Genomic DNA, 17,967 nt, shown 5'->3' with positions numbered 1-17,967 from the left:
TGCATTGTTTCCCAACCAGGGTGTCTTCAGCTGTATCAAAACTACAACTCCCAGCATGCCCGGACAGCGTTTGGCTGTCCAGGCATGCTGGTAGTAGTAGTTTTGCAACACCTGGAGGCACCATGGTTGGGAAACACTGGTGTGTGCCCTATAGAGGTGTCGTGAACTACAACCCCCAGGAGACTACAGAGGCAGCATGCTGGTGTTATACCACAGACTGAAGACTCCTGAATGACACATGCTGGGAGTCGTAGTCCCTTTTGTGTGTATGCCAGTGTATCCCAACCAGGGCTGATTTATATTAGTGTGCTGTGTACCAGCAATGCATGTGACATGTAGTTTTCAGCACAGCAAGAAACAGGAAATAGAAGCAAAGATAGGAAAACAAAGTGGGGATAAAAAGACAACAAAGAACGGAAATATATAGTAGCCTAAACAACAAGAATAGAAATGAAACAAAACTAATAGGGTAAGTCAAAAACAGAAAAACACGTTGACCACCAGAGAACCCCTTTAACCTCAGTACGACTTGATCTCGCCCCAGCCATCCTACCCGCCTCAGTACCCGAATGGACCACCCGCCTGATCAGATTTATGTTCTTGGCTCACAGGTCAGTAATCCCGAGACTGTGGAAATCCACCTCTTCCACCCCCCCCCCCCCCACCCTCCTATGTTCCTACCATACCTTCTCTGCTTACTCCCTGTTTTTTTTTCTCTTTTCTCCCATCTCCATATCCTTATTATTAGTCACACACTTGCACCCCTGCCATGTTCACCTAATTAGTTCTACTAAGAAGTTATATTCTTGTCATTGTTACAGTGTGACAGTTGACCAGATCTCATATGGGTGCTACACGCCATTCCTGCAAGTGGTATTGTATTGACTTTTAGCCAGCAGTTTTCTTTTTGCCTGTGAATGCTCGTGCTTTCTTGTTATGTGCTTATGAAAACTTTAATAAACATTATATATATATATATATATATATATATATATATATATATATATACATACATACATACATACATACATCTTAGTGTGAATTCTCCACATCTATTGTCTTAACCCGTGCATATTTGTGAAATGTAACCTGTGTCTTCTGCTTGTGAGCTTAGATTTGCTTTGGACTTGATAAAGGGAGGAATCCCGAAAGCTTGTCTCTACAAAATTCTGTTGGTCAATTAAAAAAGGTATTACAAGATACTGCAACATTTTTTGATTTGCATCTGCATCACTGGGCTAATAAGTCTACTAAAATGTACTAAATATATATACATACATACACACACTTACATATACATATAGTAATCCAGGGGAAGCAGCACCCCAAAAAAAGTGTTGTGGTGCACGCAGAATTTGACCCCGGTCAATGGTCCATATGTAGATAAAAAAATTGTAGAAATCAGCAATGCTGTGGAATTCTACTAATTTTTATAATATTTTTATATATATATATATATATATATATATATATATATATATATATATATATATAGGAATCTCATCAGTATCAGGTGGCATAGATAAAAATGACACTTACCGTTCCTTGCTTCCAGTCTGCGGTAATCCCTGGTCTTCTGGTTATGCAAATGATCCTGCTTAGTGTACAGGGACATTCCCAAATCGCTGGCGCACACTGACATCTAGCTGCCATCTTCATTGTAACGCCTCCGCCCCTGTGGCAGAATGGAGCTCCCCTCTTCACTCCTCTAGTCTGCATGCACAGTAACCGCAGTCACAGTCGTTTTCCTGCATTCTGCAGCAGAAGAAACTCAGTGCAGGGGAGGAGTTACAATAAAGATGCCGACCGCACGTCACTGTGCACCAGTATTTTTTTTTAAAAAGAGCCGGGGAACATGCTCTCTATCATCCAAAGTGCAAGAAAAAGTGCAAACGTATCACACTAAAAAAAACGTACACAAAGGATGCGGTCTATCGCTAAGCCATTCTCCAACAGGAAAGAGGCCCCCCCAACAAACCTACCCTTCACCTCCAGGCCAAAAAGGCACCTGCAAGGATCCAGGTTCCATGGCCCTTTTAACAAAGCTACTAAGCGGTCGAAAATGCACCTGGCTTCAACCTAGGCATTAACCAAGGTATCAGCCAAGGAGCCGTATACTGATGGCATCTCGACCGAAGCAAAGATGCCCAGGGGTTGCAGGAAGGTGAGGAACCTAATGGCAACACACACCTCCCCTAGACCACCAGGAGGGACACCCAGAAGGGCTACCACACCCTGACAAATCCTGTGTACAAAAAACAAACATGTAAAAGTGACACAGTGATAAACAAAAAAAACAAAAAATAAGCAAGTTAATGAGTGCAGATATACTGCCAGTGGCTCAGGAACAACCACAGCATGATCTTTTGTACATCCAGAAGATCGGGGATTACCCAAGAACAGAGACAGAGCAAAGAATGGCAAGTATTATTTTTAGCTGTGTCGCACGCTCTACAAGCCTGTTCCAATGGTTTAGCGTAGGGGATTCGGATGAAAGATTCCCTTTAAATAAATCTGGTGTATTTTAAGGGTACGGTCAACCGTGCCATATTTTGCTGCTGCATATCTTCTTACCGATTGAAGTCAAATGGTAGCAAAATTAGCTGAGAATTGTATTTTTTTTTTTACTTAAAGAGTATCTGTCACCAAACTAAACTTTTAATATATTGTTCATTATGTAATTATAAGACACTTTTCTATTTACTGTTAAAATTGTTAAAATTCTCAACCTTTATATGTTTTACTGTGATTGAAAAAACAGCCACTAGGTGGCTCTGTTCTGTTCCCTGCTGCAAGTCAAACAGTGAGTTTGTTCTCCTCCTGGCCTGGCAGGAGACCAAACGCAGGAAGTGTGTGCGGGGCATGGAGAGGCACAGCTCTCGCAGGCTTCAGTAACATTGTGCCTGCTGGGGAACGCCCACTTTCTCTTTCTGGCAGCTCACGCAATGTGAGTAAGGGGAAAGGTATGATACAGAGCTTTTTAAAGCTAGGCCAGGAGGGGTGTTAGGAATAGTTAGGGAATATAATCTGAGTTAGTTTAGAATATATGGTTTGATGACAATCTCTTTAAAGGGATTATCCGATATTAGAAATACATTACCGCTTTCTTTAAAAGTCCTCAAGTTGTGTGTAGTATTAAAAAAACTCTAGTACTGCATTTTATGCATAATGTAAAAAAAGTAACTAAGTGAGGCATATCAGGCATGTTTACATTAGAAAAGAAAGTTGTCGCACATCACTAGTGGTAGACCGCATAAATGTTACAAATACCTGTAATAGCAACTTCTGTAGACATTCTGTCAATGGCAAGAACATCATCAACCCCCTCATCACAGGCTTCCACAAAAAACTTCTCTGATGTTGTGTGTCTACAAGAATGAAAAGCACAAGAATAGTATATAACATTGATATTACAGCAAGAAGAGGCAAGAAGTTTATTTCAATTTGCAACAACCACAGGTATGTCCATAAATGAAAATGATGGTTCCTGGTCATCCTATGGCAACACTGTATGGATTAAGTTCCATTTCCTTGAACAAGGTGAAAGAGTCCATTTAGCATAATTAACCAGTAAGAAATGAAAGGGAAACTAACAAGCTGTTCACCTGCACCAGACCCTATATACTTGGCTATAGTGGGGGTGAACAGTATGAAAACAAGAGCGCACTAAGGTCCAGTATTGCGAGAGCTATGTCCATTTAATCTCCTAATGTGCTGCTGTATGCAATAAAAGTGGGGAGCCAGCCCAGCCACCTCATTATTCCCTATTCTGCCTGCCCGTTTCATGAATTGTAATGTCTTCACTCTAATGTCTTCTCTCTGAGCAGAGCACAGGTGTCGGCAGGTTTTCACTTCCTAGTGACATGAAGAGTGAAGACATTACCATATTTATGGCAGTGGCGGGACGAGCAGGGAATATTGAGGTGGTTTTCTGCAAAAAAAAAAAATATAAATATATATTTATATACTCTTTATTGCAGATTACTACAAGGCTGTTATGTATTTGTGCATACAGTGGGGATCAAAAGTTTGGGCACCCCAGGTAAAAAATTGTATTAATGTGCATAAAGAAAAAAAATTCTCAAAAGGTATCAAATTACAGATTAGACATTCTTATAATATGTCAACAAAAGTTAGATTTTATTTCCATCATTTACACTTTCAAAATAACAGAAAACAAAAAAATGGCATCTGCAAAAGTTTGGGCACCCTGCAGAGTTTATAGCATGCACTGCCCCCTTTGTAAAGCTGAGACCTGCCAGTGTCATGGATTGTTCTCAATCATCATCTGGGAAGACCAGGTGTTGTCAATCTCAAAGGTTTTAAATGCCCTGACCTTGCCCCAACAATCAGCACCATAGGTTCTACTAAGCAGTTGTCTAGAAATCTGAAACTGAAAATAGTTGATGCTCACAAAGCTGGAGAATGCTATAAGAACACAACGTTTTCAGATGTCAATATCCTCTGTTCGGAATGTAATTAAGAAATGGCAGTCATCAGGAACAGTGGAAGTTACAGAAAGATCTGGAAGACCAAGAAAAATATCAGCCAGAACAGCTTGCAGGATTATGAGAAAAACAATTCAAACCCCATGTTTGACTGCACAATCCCTCCAGAAACATCTGGCAGACACTGGAGTTGTGGAACACTATTCCACTATAAAGAGATACTTGTACAAATATGGTCTTCATGGAAGAGTCATCAGAAGAAAACCTCTTCCAGGTCCTCACCACAAAAATCAGCGTTTGAACTTTGCAAATTAACATATAGACAAGCCTGATGCATTTTTGTAAACAAAGGTACGTTTGGAGAAGAAGGGGAACAGAATTTAATGAAAAGAACCTCTGTCCAACTGTTAAGCATGGGGGTGGATCAATCATGCTTTGGGGTTGTATTGCAGCCAGTGGCACAGGGAACATCTCACGAGTAGAAGGAAAAATGGATTCAATAAAATTTCAGCAAATTTGGGATGCTAACTTGATGCAATCTGTGAAAAAGCTGAAGCTACTACAAATGGATAATGATTCTAAACACACCTCAAAATCCACAGGGGATTATATCAAGAGGCGTAAACTGAAGGTTTTGCCATGGCCTTCACAATCTCATGACCTCAACATAATTGAAAATCTATGGATAGACCTTAAAAGAGTAGTGCATGACAGACAGCCCAGAAATCTCAAAGAACTGGAAGACTTTTGTAAGGAAGAATGGGCAAAGATACCTCAAACAAGAACTGAAAGACTCTTGGCTGGCTACAAAAAGAGTTTACAAGCTGTGATACTTGCCAAAGGGGGCAGTACAAGATATTAACTCTGTGGGGTGCCCAAACTTTTGCAGACGCCATTTTTTTGTTTTCTGTTATTTTGAAAGTGTAAATGATGGAAATGAAATCTAACTTTGGTTGACATATTATAAGAATGTCTAATCTGTAATTTGATGCCTTTTGGAGATTTTCCATCTTTCCTTGGCTTCTTTATGCACATTAATACAAATTTTTACCTGGGTTGCCCAAACTTTTGATCCCCACTGTATGTTGAGGGATCTGTGTAATCTAAAGTATAAGAAGTTGTACTCACCTGTCCCCGCCACTCCGGACCATGACCGCTGCCCTGGATGTCGCCCTCCATAGCTGTCGCCGCGTCCCCAGTGCTGTAGCTCCCACAACGATCGGTGCCACACACTGTTAGCCCAGGGTCCCGGCTATTGTTAGCAGCCGGGACCGACCCGGTGTGATGTGGGGTCACGGCGTGACCCCGTTTTTCACACCGGGACCGGGCTCAGGGCAAGAAATTAAGGCTAGGATTCCACTTTTTTTTTGGGGGGGGGGGGGGGGGGGAACGCCAATTCTGCCACATGGCACATGTTAGCTGTAAATCAATGAGAAATCTCAAAATTAATTTTTCCACTTTGCGTTTTTCAGTTTGACTTTTTTTTAATCCTTTTGGCATTTTTTCACTCTTTCAGCTCCTTAGCAGTTTTGCAAAGTCAAAGCATGTTGAGCCTATGGCATTTTATTTCCCTGAAATCGTGGCATTTTTCTCCCATAGAAATGCCATGTGGGTATTTAACTTTGGCGTTTTTTGCAAGCGGCTTTTATTCTTTTTTTGGACTTTGGCAATCCAAAAAAGTGATGGAGATAACTTTTTTAATAAAATTTCGTAGGGTACCATTAAAAAAAAAAAAAGATTATAAAAAAGATAAAGTAATGATGGAAAAAATGGTATTTAACGAAATTTTTATAAATTTTTAAACAGGGATCAATTTAGGTGTACGCCCCGAGTCCGCTCCCTTTCTAGAATGCGGGGTCACGCAGTAACCCCACGTCATAGCAGGTCGAGACCAGCCTCTAACAATGATCGGGACCCGTGGCTATAAGCGCGTATCACCAAACGCAGTGCCGCACACTATTAATCCTTTAGACACGGCGTTCAAAGTTGATTATAAAAATGCACCCCCGGCAGCTCAGCTCACGGTGAAACTGCGATGTCCCGATCAGCTAGGACGCATCCAGAGGGACCCTTACCTGCCTCCTGCATGTCCGATCACCGAATGACTGCTCCGTGCATGAGATCCTTCCAGTGCTTGTCAGGAACTGTCCAGAGCAGGAACAAACCCCCATAGAAAACTTTTCCTGGACAGTTCTTGACCTGGACAGAGGTGTCAGCAGAGCACTGTGGTCAGACAGAAAGGAAAAAAATAACTTCCTTTGTAGTATAGAGCAGCTGATAATGAAAGGATTAAGATTTTTAAATATAAGTAATTGACAAGTCTGTTTAACTTTTTGCAGCATGTTGATATGGGGACTATCATTTCTACAACATAACGGATAGATCCATAAGAGCTTAAACTGTCACAGACAGCTGCGTGTCACTGCTTGGAGTGAGGTCTATAATTCCCATAATGACTGCCTGGGTCCTACCAGACAGTCAGGTAACCAAATATAGCCTAAGTTGGGGTAATGCCCAGTCCGGGATAAACAACGTGAGAAAATATTGGGCGCATTACCTCCTTAGTTACATTACTCCAGTCACGCCCCCTCCCATAGACTTGCAGGGGGCTGGGCGTGACATCACACGGGGGCGGAGTCATGCCGTCACGATCTTCTGTTCCCGTGGTCGGGAGCCAGAACCTCCAGCGCTGCCGAAAGCAGATACAGATGGGTGCTGCATGCTATATTACGGGGGTCCCCAGCGGCGGGGCCCCAGTGATCAGACATCTTATCCCTTATCCTTTGGATAAGTGCGGCCTATAATTTGTATAATTATATCCTGAAAGCCAAATGGTGCTTCTCTCCTTTTGGGTCTCACTATGTGGTCAAGGAACCAAATATGGCCTAAGCCGGGGTACTCCCTAAAATGGGACAACAAAGGTAATATATTTTGGGGTGCATTTTATTAATTTCAGAAGCTATTTTTTTTAAATGTATCCCGCAAATAAAGCATAAACAAAAAAAGATAATTTAATATTTTACAATGACATTCTAATACCATCAACACAAAAAGGCCTCAAAGAACACTACTAGCAAGTGAATACTTTAGGGGTGTAGTATTTAAAAAGGGGTCACTTATGGGGGTGCTGTATGAATCTAACCGCTTCAATCCTTTGCAGGCACGGAGTGGGACCAATCATTTTTATAAGGATGTCCTGAAATCCAAATGGCTTTCCTCTCCTGAGTCCCACACCATGTAGCAAAGCAACCAAATATGGCCATAGCTGGGGTACTGCCGAACATGGGACGAACAGCGTAATAAAACATGGGGTGCATTTCCTCCTTTTCAGACACCATGTACAAAAAATAAATCCCATAAATGATGCATTTGTGAGAAAAAACACAATTTTAAAATGTTTCTCCAATGACTTTGTAACCACTCCAGCCACACAAAGGACTCAAAAGTAGTGTTGAGCGGCATAGGCCATATTCGAATTCGCGAATATATGGACGAATATTCGCTAAATTTGCATATTCGTAATATTCTCGGTTTATTTTCGCATATGCGAAAATTCGCATATACAAAACATTTGCATAAGCGAAAATTCGCATATGCGAAAATTAGCATATGCAAATTTTCGCATAGGCGAAAATTCGCACGCCAGTCTCACACAGTAGTATTAGAGCCTTCTTTACACCACACAAGCTGGAAGCAGAGAGGGGTGATCACTGTGATGTGAAAAAAATAAAAAATAAAAAAAAAAAGAATATTCGTAATTACGAATATATAGTGCTATGTTCGCGAATATTCGCGAATATGCGATATTTGCGAATAAAATTCGCATTGCGAATATTCGTGAGCACCACTACTCAAAAGTACTCACTTTTGGTCTAGGTGAATATGCTAGGGGGGGTGTAGTTTCCAAAATGGGGTCACTTGTGGGGGTTCTGTATGGTTCTGGCAGCTAAAACCCTTTGCAGGCATGAAGTGCGGCCTATAATCCCTTCGGCCCAAAATGATACTTTTTAAGCCAAATGGCGCTCCTCTCCTTCTGGGTCCTGCCACGCAGCCAAGGAACCAACTATGGCCTAAGCGGGGGTATTTACGAACACTGGATGAGCTCAATAAAATACAGGGTGCATTTCTTTCAATATCAGAAGTGATGTACAAAAAATATGTCCCACAAATGATGCATTTGTGGGAAAAAAGCATATTTCTATTTTATACTCTGACTTTATAACTATTACTGCCAAAAAAAACAATGGTGTAAAAATTCTCACTATACCCCCTAGTGATTACCTTGAGGCGGTCTAGTTTTTGAATTTTTTGTATTTTTTTTGTGGGGGGGGTTTGGATACCTCTAAGTTTCTGTAACATATTCGTGTTAGAATAGAAAAAAAGTCATGATCTTTTGCATTGTTAAAAAAAAAAAAAAACTACAAATTACTTCAGCTTACTTTTACTATGTACATGCGTGTACATATACAGAATGCTCTGTCTGAGTGTTGCTTTGGAAGAGAGGCAGCTGAAAGAGTTGCAAAGCAGGAGTTTGAGATCACTATGAGTGTTACTTTCCTTACACTGTGAGGACTCAAAAGGTCTACTGAGAATTTAATATTTATTGTCTGTTTCTGGCTGTCAATCTGTGAAATCCCATTAACTAGATGGCCTCTATGTTGGAAAATGCAGTCCGGTGTACATCTTGTGCAATGAATGCAATCCTTGAACAGCAGTTTGAGGGTGCATATTGTTGTGCTAGATGTGTGCGAGTTGTTCATTTGGAAGCCCAGATCCTGGCTCTAGAGGAACAACTGGCAACACAGACGCATTGACAACTTGGAGAGAAGTCTCCTGCTCACTGAGCAAGTACTTTCTGGGGTAGAGGTGGGGGAGGATAGTGGGACGGTCAGGCAGCTAGTTGGGTTACAGTTAGAAAACGGGGTAGAGGGAAAAGTGTCAGGGAGACTAGTTCTGAACTGGCACACCCCAACAAGTTTGCCTGGTTGACAGATGAGGGGGATGCCATTTCAGAGCTAGCAGTACTGCAGCAAGATACTGCTTCTGACTGCCAGGGGGGTGTCTGCTCCAGTAAGGAGGAGTGCAGGGCAGGACAGACAGGTACGGATAGTGGGGGACTCTTATTAGGGGACAGACCAGGCCATTTGTCACAAAGACTGGGATCGCCAAACAGGGCATTGTCTACCTAGCGCTCAAGTTCGGCACATTGCGGATCGGGTTGACAGATTGCTTAGTGGGGCTGGAGAAGACCCAGCGGTCATGGTACATAGCACCAATGACACAGTTAGAGGTAGGTGGAGTGTCCGACTTAGGCTGAAAGCTTAAGGCAAGGACCTCCTAGGTAATATTTTCTGAAATATTACCTGTACCACAAACCACACCAGAGAGGCAGCAGGAGATCAGGGAGGAAAACAAGTGGCTCAGAAGCTGGTGTAGGAAAGGAGGGGTTTAGGTTCATAAAGAGCTGGACCGTTGATCATGTCTGAGGAGAATTAAAACAGAGGGTATAACAGAGACTTGGTTGGACGATGCATGGGCGGTCAACATACAGGGTTATAGTCTATTCAGAAAGGATCGGAAAAAATGAAAAGGGGGAGGAGTCTGTCTTTATGTAAAGTCCAGTCTGAAGGCCCCACTGCGGGAGGATATACGGGAAGGAAACGATAATGTGGAGTCATTATGGGTAGAAATATATGGAGATAAAAATAAAAAAAAAATCTTAAGCAACCATACATAACGGAAGAGGCAGAAGATCAATTACTGAGGCAAATAAACAAGGCAGCAAATCAAAATGATGTGATAATAATGGAAGACTAACTATCCTGATATAAACTGGGAGACTGAGCCCTGTGAATCTCAAAGGAAACAGGTTTCTGACTACAGCTAAATACAATTATCTGTCCCAAATGCTGCAGAGCCCGACCAGAGGGGGCGCCCTATTAGGCTTACTATTAACCAACAAACCTGACAGAATAACTAATGTGCAGGTAAGAAGGATACCTAGGGAATATTGATCATAATATAGTACAGTATAACTTGTTCAGCAATTAGGGAACCTCGCGAGAGGCCACAAAAACAATGAGCTTTAGGAAGGCAAAGTTTGATCAACTCAGAGAAGCCCTTAACAATACTGTAAGTGGGAATAAAAGGGTCAGAAATAAAACAAAACCAATCTGGATGAATAAAAATGTTAAGGTGGCAATAAATACCAAAAATAAAGCATTTAAACTACTAAAACAGGACGGCAGTGAAGAAGCATTAAAAAGCTACAGAGAAAAATTTAAATTATGTAAAAAATAGAGACAGAAAGATTAATTGCCATAGAGAGTAAAACTAACCCCAAAATGTTCTTTAAATAAATAGCAAAAGGGTCAAAAATGAAAGTGTTGGCCCTTTAAAAAATTATGAGGTAGAAATTAGAAGGGGATCAGAAAAAGCAAATGTATTAAACAAATTCTTATCCACTGTATTCAAGGTGAAATACAGCAAGATAAAGTAAACTCCCCAGTACAGGTCACCTGTCTAACCTAGGAAGAAGTACAGTGCTGCCTACAAAAAAATCGAAACAGACAAATCACCAGGTCCAGATGGCATTCACCCCCGTGTTCTAAAGGAATTAAAGGGGTTATCCAGCATAAGGTGATTTTTAGTAAGTACCTGACAGACAGTAATGGACATGCTTAGGAAGGATCTGCGCTTGTCTTGGGCTAAAGGGCTATGCTGTGAGATCAACATAACTAGCTTTTTGTGAACTTGTATTTCCTGTTTTCAGTTTTCTTGTTTGCCTACAAATCCCAGGATTTCATTTTCCTCCTTCCCACACATCAGGCACCCCACCCATTGAAACATAAATGAGCTGCAGACCTGTTGTTTTCAATCAGGGTGCCTCCAGCTGTTGCATTACTTGCAGATTGCTCTCTCCACCCATTAAAGCAGACAGGCTCCCTGTCATCAGCTGACTAGTGAGTCAGGTCTCGGCCGCATTGCAAGCTGGGAAAAATCCGAGACAGCAGTCATTTTGTATGCTGTTAAAAATAAATATTGGGGTGAAAATCACATAAGAATTGTGAGAAAACCATCACACACACAGGTAAAGACACGATATTATGAACTACACCAACTTTACAGCCCCTGTAGCATAGTCAAATAAAAAGAATTCCTGGAATACCCGTTTAACCCCTTAAGGACCCAGCCAATTTTCACTGTAGGACCCGGCCATTTTTTGAACATCTGACCACTTTCACTTTAAGCATTAATAACTCTGGGATGCTTTTACCTTTCATTCTGATTCAGAGATTGTTTTTTCGTGACATATTCTACTTTATGTTAGTGGTAACATTTTGTCGATACTTGCATCGTTTCTTGGTGAAAAATTCCAAAATTTGATGAAAAAATTAAAAATTTAGCATTTTTTTAACTTTGAAGCTCTCTGTTTATAAGGAAAATGAATATCCCAAATAAATTATATATTGATTGACATATACAACATGTCTACTTTATGATTGCATTAGAACGTTGACATGTTTTTACTTTTGGAAGAGATCAGAGGGCTTCAAAGTTCAGCAGCAATTTTCCAATTTTTCACAAAATTTTCAAAATCTAAATTTTTCAGGGACCAGTTCTGTTTTGAAGTGGATTTGAAGGGCCTTCATATTAGAAATGCCCCACAAATGACCCTATTATAAAAACTGCACCCCTCAAAGTATTCAAAATGACATTCAAAAGGTTTGTTAACCCTTTAGGTGTTTCACAGGAATAGCAGCAAATTGTAGAAAATTCTAAATCTTCATTTTTTACACTGGCATATTCTTGTAGACCCAGTTTTTGAATTTTTACAAGGGGTAAAAGGAGAGAAAGCTTCCTAAAATGTGTAACCCAATTTCTCTTGAGTAAGGAAATACCTCATATGTGTATGTCAAGTGTTCGGCGGGTGCAGTAGAGGGCTCAGAAGGGAAGGAGTGACAATGGGATTTTGGAGAGTGAGTTTTTCTGAAATGGTTTTTGTGGGGCATGTCGCATTTAAGAAGCCCCTATGGTGACAGAACAGCAAAAAAAAAACAAAAAAAAAACACATGGCATACTATTTTGGAAAAACTACACCCCTCAAGGCACGTAACAAGGGGTCCAGTGAGCCTTAACACCCCACAGGTGTTTCACAACTTTTTGTTAAAGTTGGATGTGTAAATGATTTATTTATTTCCACTAAAATGCTAGTTTTCCCCCAAATTTTTAATTTTTACAAGGGATAATAGGACAAAATGCCCCCCAAAATTTGTAACCCCATCTCTTCTGAGTATGAAAATACCCCAAGTGTGGAAGTCAAGTGCTCTGCTGGTGCACTACAATGCTCAGAAGAGAAGGAGTCACATTTGGCTTTTGAAAAGCAAATTTTTCTGAAATGGTTTTTGGAGGGCATGTCGCATTTAGGAAGGCCCTATGGTGCCAGAACAGCAAAAAACCCATGCGTGGATGTCAAGTGCTCTGCTGGCGCACTACAATGCTCAGAAGAGAAGGAGCGCCATTGAGCTTTTGAAGACAGAATTTGGTTGGAATAGAAGTCGGGGGCCATGTGCGTTTACAAAGTGAACCCCCCCGTGGTGCCAGAACAGTGGACCCCCCCCCACGTGACCCCATTTTGGAAACTACACCCCTCACAGAATTTAATAAGGGGTGCAGTGAGTATTTACACCCCATTGGCGTTTGGCAGATCTTTGGAACAGTGGGATGTGCAAATGAAAAATTACATTTTTCATTTTCACAGACCACTGTTCCAAAAATCTGTCAGACACCTGTGGGGGGGTAAATGCTCACTGTACCTCTTATTACCTTGCGTGAGGGGTGTAGTTTCCAAAATGGGGTCATATGTGGGGGGTCCATTGTTCTGGTTCTATGGGGGCTTTGCAAACACAAGTAGCCTTCAATTCCGGACAAATTTTCTCTTCAAAATCCCAATGGTGCTCCTTCTCTTCTGAGCATTGTAGTGCGCCAGCAGAGCACTTTACATCCACATATGGGGTATGCTCTTACTCAGAAGAAATGGGGTTACAAATTTTGGTGGCTTTTTTCCTATTTTTCCTTGTGAAAATGAAAAATTTGGGGTAACACCAGCATTTTAGTGAAACATTTTTTTTTTCATTTTCCCATCCAACTTTAATGAAAATTCGTCAAACACCTGTGGGGTGTTACGACGCACTATACGCCTTGTTACGTTCCATGAGGGGTGTAGTTTCCAAAACGTGTGGGTATTTCTTTTTTTGCGTTTATGTCAGAAACGCTGCAAAATCAACCACCCCTGTGCAAATCACCAATTTAGGCTTCAAATGTACATAGTGCGCTCTCACTTCTGAGCCTTGTTGTGTGCCCGCAGAGCATTATACGCCCACATATGGGGTATTTCCATACTTAGGAGAAATTGCGTTACAAATTTTGGGGGTCCTTTTTTCCTTTTAACACTTGTGAAAATAAACAGTATTGGTAAATACCAGCAAGTCAGTGTAAAATTTTTAATTTTTTTTACACTAACAGGCTGATGTAGCCCCCAACTTTTCCTTTTCATAAGGGGTAAAAGGAGAAAAAGCCCCCCAAAATTTGTAACGCAATTTCTCCCGAGTACTGAAATACCCCATATGTGGCCCTAAACTGTTTCCTTGAAATACGACAGGGCTCTGAAGTGAGAGAGCGCCATGCGCATTTGAGGACTAAATTAGGGATTGTTTAGGGGTGGACATTGGGAATCACTGGCGTAGAATACCCCTAACAGGGTGTCTCCAGCTGTTGCTAAACTCCCAACATGCCTGGACAGTCGGTGGCTGTCCGGAAATGCTGGGAGTTGTTGTTTTGCAACAGCTGGAGGCTCCGTTTTGGAAACACTGCTGTACAATACGTTTTTCATTTTCATTTGGGGGGGGGGACAGTGTAAGGGGGTGTATATGTAGTGTTTTACCCTTTATTAGGTGTTCGTGTAGTGTAGCGTAGTGTTTTTAGGGTTCATTCACATGGGCGGAGGTTTACAGTGAGCTTCCCGCTCGAAATTTGCGCTGCGGCAAAAAATTTGCCGCAGCTCATACTTGAAGCAGGGAAGCAGGAAACTTACTGTAAACCTGCCCGTGTGAATGTACCCTGTACGTTCACATAGGGGGCAAACCTCCAGCTGTTTAAAAAATACAACTCCCAACATGTACTGACAGACCGTGGATGTTGGGAGTTGTAGTTTTGCAACCGCTGGAGGCACACTGGTTGGAAAACCTTCAGTTAGGTTCTGTTACCTAACTCAGTATTTTCCAACCAGTGTGCCTATAGCGGTTGCAAAACTACAACTCCCAGCATGTACTGATCGCAGAAGGGCATGCTGGGAGATCTAGTTATGCAACAGCTAGAGGTACGCAACTACAACAGATGTTTCGGCATGCTGGGATTTGCAGTTTTGCAACAGCTAGAGGTACGCAACTACAACAGATGTTTCGGCATGCTGGGATTTGCAGTTTTGCAACATCTGGAGGGCTACAGATAGAGACCACTGCACTGTGATCTCCAAACTGTGTTGCAAAACTACAAATTCCAGCATGCACAGACAGCAAACTGCTGTGTGGGCATGCTAGGAGTTGTAGTTTTGCAAGATCTAGAGTGCTACAGTATAGAGATCACTGTGCAGTGGTCTCTAAACTGAAAACCTCCAGCTGTTGCAAAACTGCAAATTCCAGCATGCCCAAACAGCTGTCTGGGCATGCTGGGAGTTGTAGTTTTGCAACATCTGGAATGCTACAGTCTCAGACTGTAGCCCTCTAGATGTTGCTAGGCAACTTATCGGCTTCCGTCGTATCCAGGGAGCCGTCCTCTTCTGCCGCACGACATCGCCGCCTGCGCCGATCACCGCAGCCGATCCCGTCCTGCAGCTTCCACCGACTGGTAAGTGGATCTTCGGCGTTCGGTTCCCCATTCTGCCCCGCCTATTGTGGGTGGGCAGAACGGGGAAAACTAAAGTAAACCCCCCCCGCCCCCGATCTGCTATTGGTGGTCGCGTCTAGACCACCAATAGCAGGGATAGGAGGGGTGTCACCTCTGCCACCTCACTCCTATTGCTACAGGGGGATCGTGGGTGTCTTAGACAACCATGATCCCCCTTATATTTCGGGTCACCATAGACCCGTATGACCCGGAATCGGCGCAATTCACTTGCGATTTGCGCCGATCGCCGACATGGGGGGGGGTCTGATGACCCCCCTGGGCATTTGCACGGGGTGCCTGCTGGTCGATATCAGCAATCACCCCAGTCCGTTCCCCGCCCGGCGGGGACCGAAATTCCCACGGGCGTACAGGTATGCCCTGGGTCCTTAAGACCCAGGTACAGAAGGCGTATCCATACACCCTAGGTCCTGTATGGGTTAAGTAATGTAATAGACAGACCCCTATTTTTAATATTCAAGGTCTCTATAATGACAGGGTAGGTTCCCCAGGACTGGCGCATTGCAAATGTGGTGCCAATATTTAAAAAGTGTTCAAAAGGTGACCCCAAGAATTATAGACCTGTTAGTTTAACCTATATTTTGGAGTATCTTGATAAAAATAAATGTATGACCCCATATCAGCATGGCTTTCTGAGGGATCGGTCCTGTCAAACTAACCTGATCAGCTTTTATGTGGAGGTGAGCCCCAGACTGGACCAGGGGGAATCGCTGGATGTTGCATACCTGGATTTATCCAAAGCATTTGATACGGTGCCACATAAAAGATTGGTACATAAAATGAGAAGGATTTGGGCTGGGGGAGAATGTGTGTAAGTGGGTAAGTAACCGGCTCAGTGATAGGAAACAGAGGGTGGTTATTAATGGTACTTACTCTGATTGGATGACTGTTACCACAGGGGTCAGTCTGGGGCCTATACTATTTAATATATTCAATAATGACCTTGTAGAGGGGTTGAATAGCAGGGCTTTGGAGTCAGAGTCTAGGAGTCTGAGTCGGACAAAATTTTGGGTACCTGGAGTCGGAGTCGGCAAACAATGCACAGACTCCGACTCCTACTAAATTTAGATTGGAATAACAACAAAAAAAAGCAAGTTTAAATGGCCCAATTCACAAAAAGTTATAATTAATGAATTCTCTACTATAAGAATAAAGATCAATGCATGCAGTGCCTCATGTAACCGCAAAACGAACACGTTAAGTGACTGAAGAAGCATGCTTTTCATTTGCTTTACTATTTGGCACACAACGCACAATTAGGAGTGGCAATACTTACACTTTCCATAGTGATGTGTCCTGCTGTTACAGGGAACCCATGGGTAACCTAGCTTCTCACTGATAAAGGATTAAGGAAATATGTTTTTTGCAGGACTAGAGACACTTGCAGAAGCTATAAACCATTGGAAAAACTGCTGCCATTCAGCTAAGGCTATAAAAACTTGTAAACTCGATTGTTAGCTTAAAGGGGTACTCCGCCCCTAGACATCACGAGGGGCGGAGCAGTGATGTAGCGATGATCCGGCCCCTGTATCGCCCGTCATTACGCACAGAGCGAACTCGCTCTGTGCAGTAATGATAGCGAGGTGCCGTATTGGCGATCCCGGGGGTCCCCAGCAGCGGGACCCCAGCGATCTGACATCTTATCCCCTATCCTTTGGAAAGGGGATAAGATGTCAGATCGCTGGGGGCCCCCTGCTGGGGACCCCGGGGATCGCCGCTGCGGCACTATGCGCTCATTACTGCACAGAGCGAGTTCGCTCTGTGCGTAATGACGGGCGATACAGGGGCCGGAGCATCGTTACATTACGGCTCCTCCCCTCATGATGTCATGGCCCATCCCCTTAATACAAGTCTATGGTAAGGGGCGTGGGGGTCGTCACGCCCCCTGCCATAGACTTGCATTAAAGGGGCGGGCCGTGATGTCACGAAGGGCGGAGCCATGATGTCCCGCTGCTCCATCCCCTGTATCGCCCATCATTACGCACAGAGCGAACTCTCTCTCTGTGTAGTAATGAAAGCGCGGTGCCGCAGTGGCGATCCCGGGGATCCCCAGCAGGGGGACCCTGGCGATCTGACATCTTATCCCCTATCCTTTGGATAGGGGATAAGATGTCTAGGGGCGGAGTTCCCCCTTTAAACTTGACTATGGGATTCTACTAGGGAAATCATGTTTTATAATAAATGCCCCTTCCTGGATCCTCCCACTGCCCTATCTTCAGCAGCAGATCAGCACACAAACTGTTCAATACAGTAGACTGTTGGCTTCCCAGCCAGTAGTCCTGTGGTAATGACAAGTATGTTGCCTTTCTTTCCTTCAAGGAATGTATAAAATACATTCACATATTAATACAGAGGAGTCGGAGTCGGAAGCACAGAAAACTCCGGAGTCGGAGTCAGAACATTTATCTACCGACTCCACAGCCCTGTTGAATAGTAAAGTAGCATACTTTGTAGATGATACTAAACTATTTAAAGTAGTCAACACAATACAGGACAGTGAACTGTTACAAATGGATCTGGATAGGTTTGGAGGTTTGGGCTGGGAAGTAGCAGATGA

The 17,967-nt window shown here is 42.8% G+C and overlaps 1 protein-coding gene across 4 annotated transcripts in view; it reads right to left on the bottom strand.

The window, feature by feature from the left end:
* The window catches only part of SACM1L (SAC1 like phosphatidylinositide phosphatase), a 647,794-nt gene that overhangs the window by 595,344 nt on the left and 34,483 nt on the right, over positions 1–17,967 (bottom strand). For 3 of the 4 annotated variants that reach the window (XM_056520232.1, XM_056520231.1, XM_056520230.1), the window contains exon 2: positions 3,271–3,368. The exons of the other annotated variant lie outside the window; for it this stretch is intronic. In XM_056520232.1, coding sequence (XP_056376207.1) covers positions 3,271–3,295 — 25 coding nt within the window. In that variant the 5' untranslated portion in view covers positions 3,296–3,368. The remainder of the gene's footprint in view (positions 1–3,270; positions 3,369–17,967) is intronic. 4 annotated transcript variants of the gene reach the window in all.

This window comes from Hyla sarda, chromosome 5, assembly GCF_029499605.1.
Source record: "Hyla sarda isolate aHylSar1 chromosome 5, aHylSar1.hap1, whole genome shotgun sequence".
NCBI classification, from domain to species: domain Eukaryota; kingdom Metazoa; phylum Chordata; class Amphibia; order Anura; family Hylidae; genus Hyla; species Hyla sarda.
This window is presented reverse-complemented; position numbering and strand designations above follow the sequence as displayed.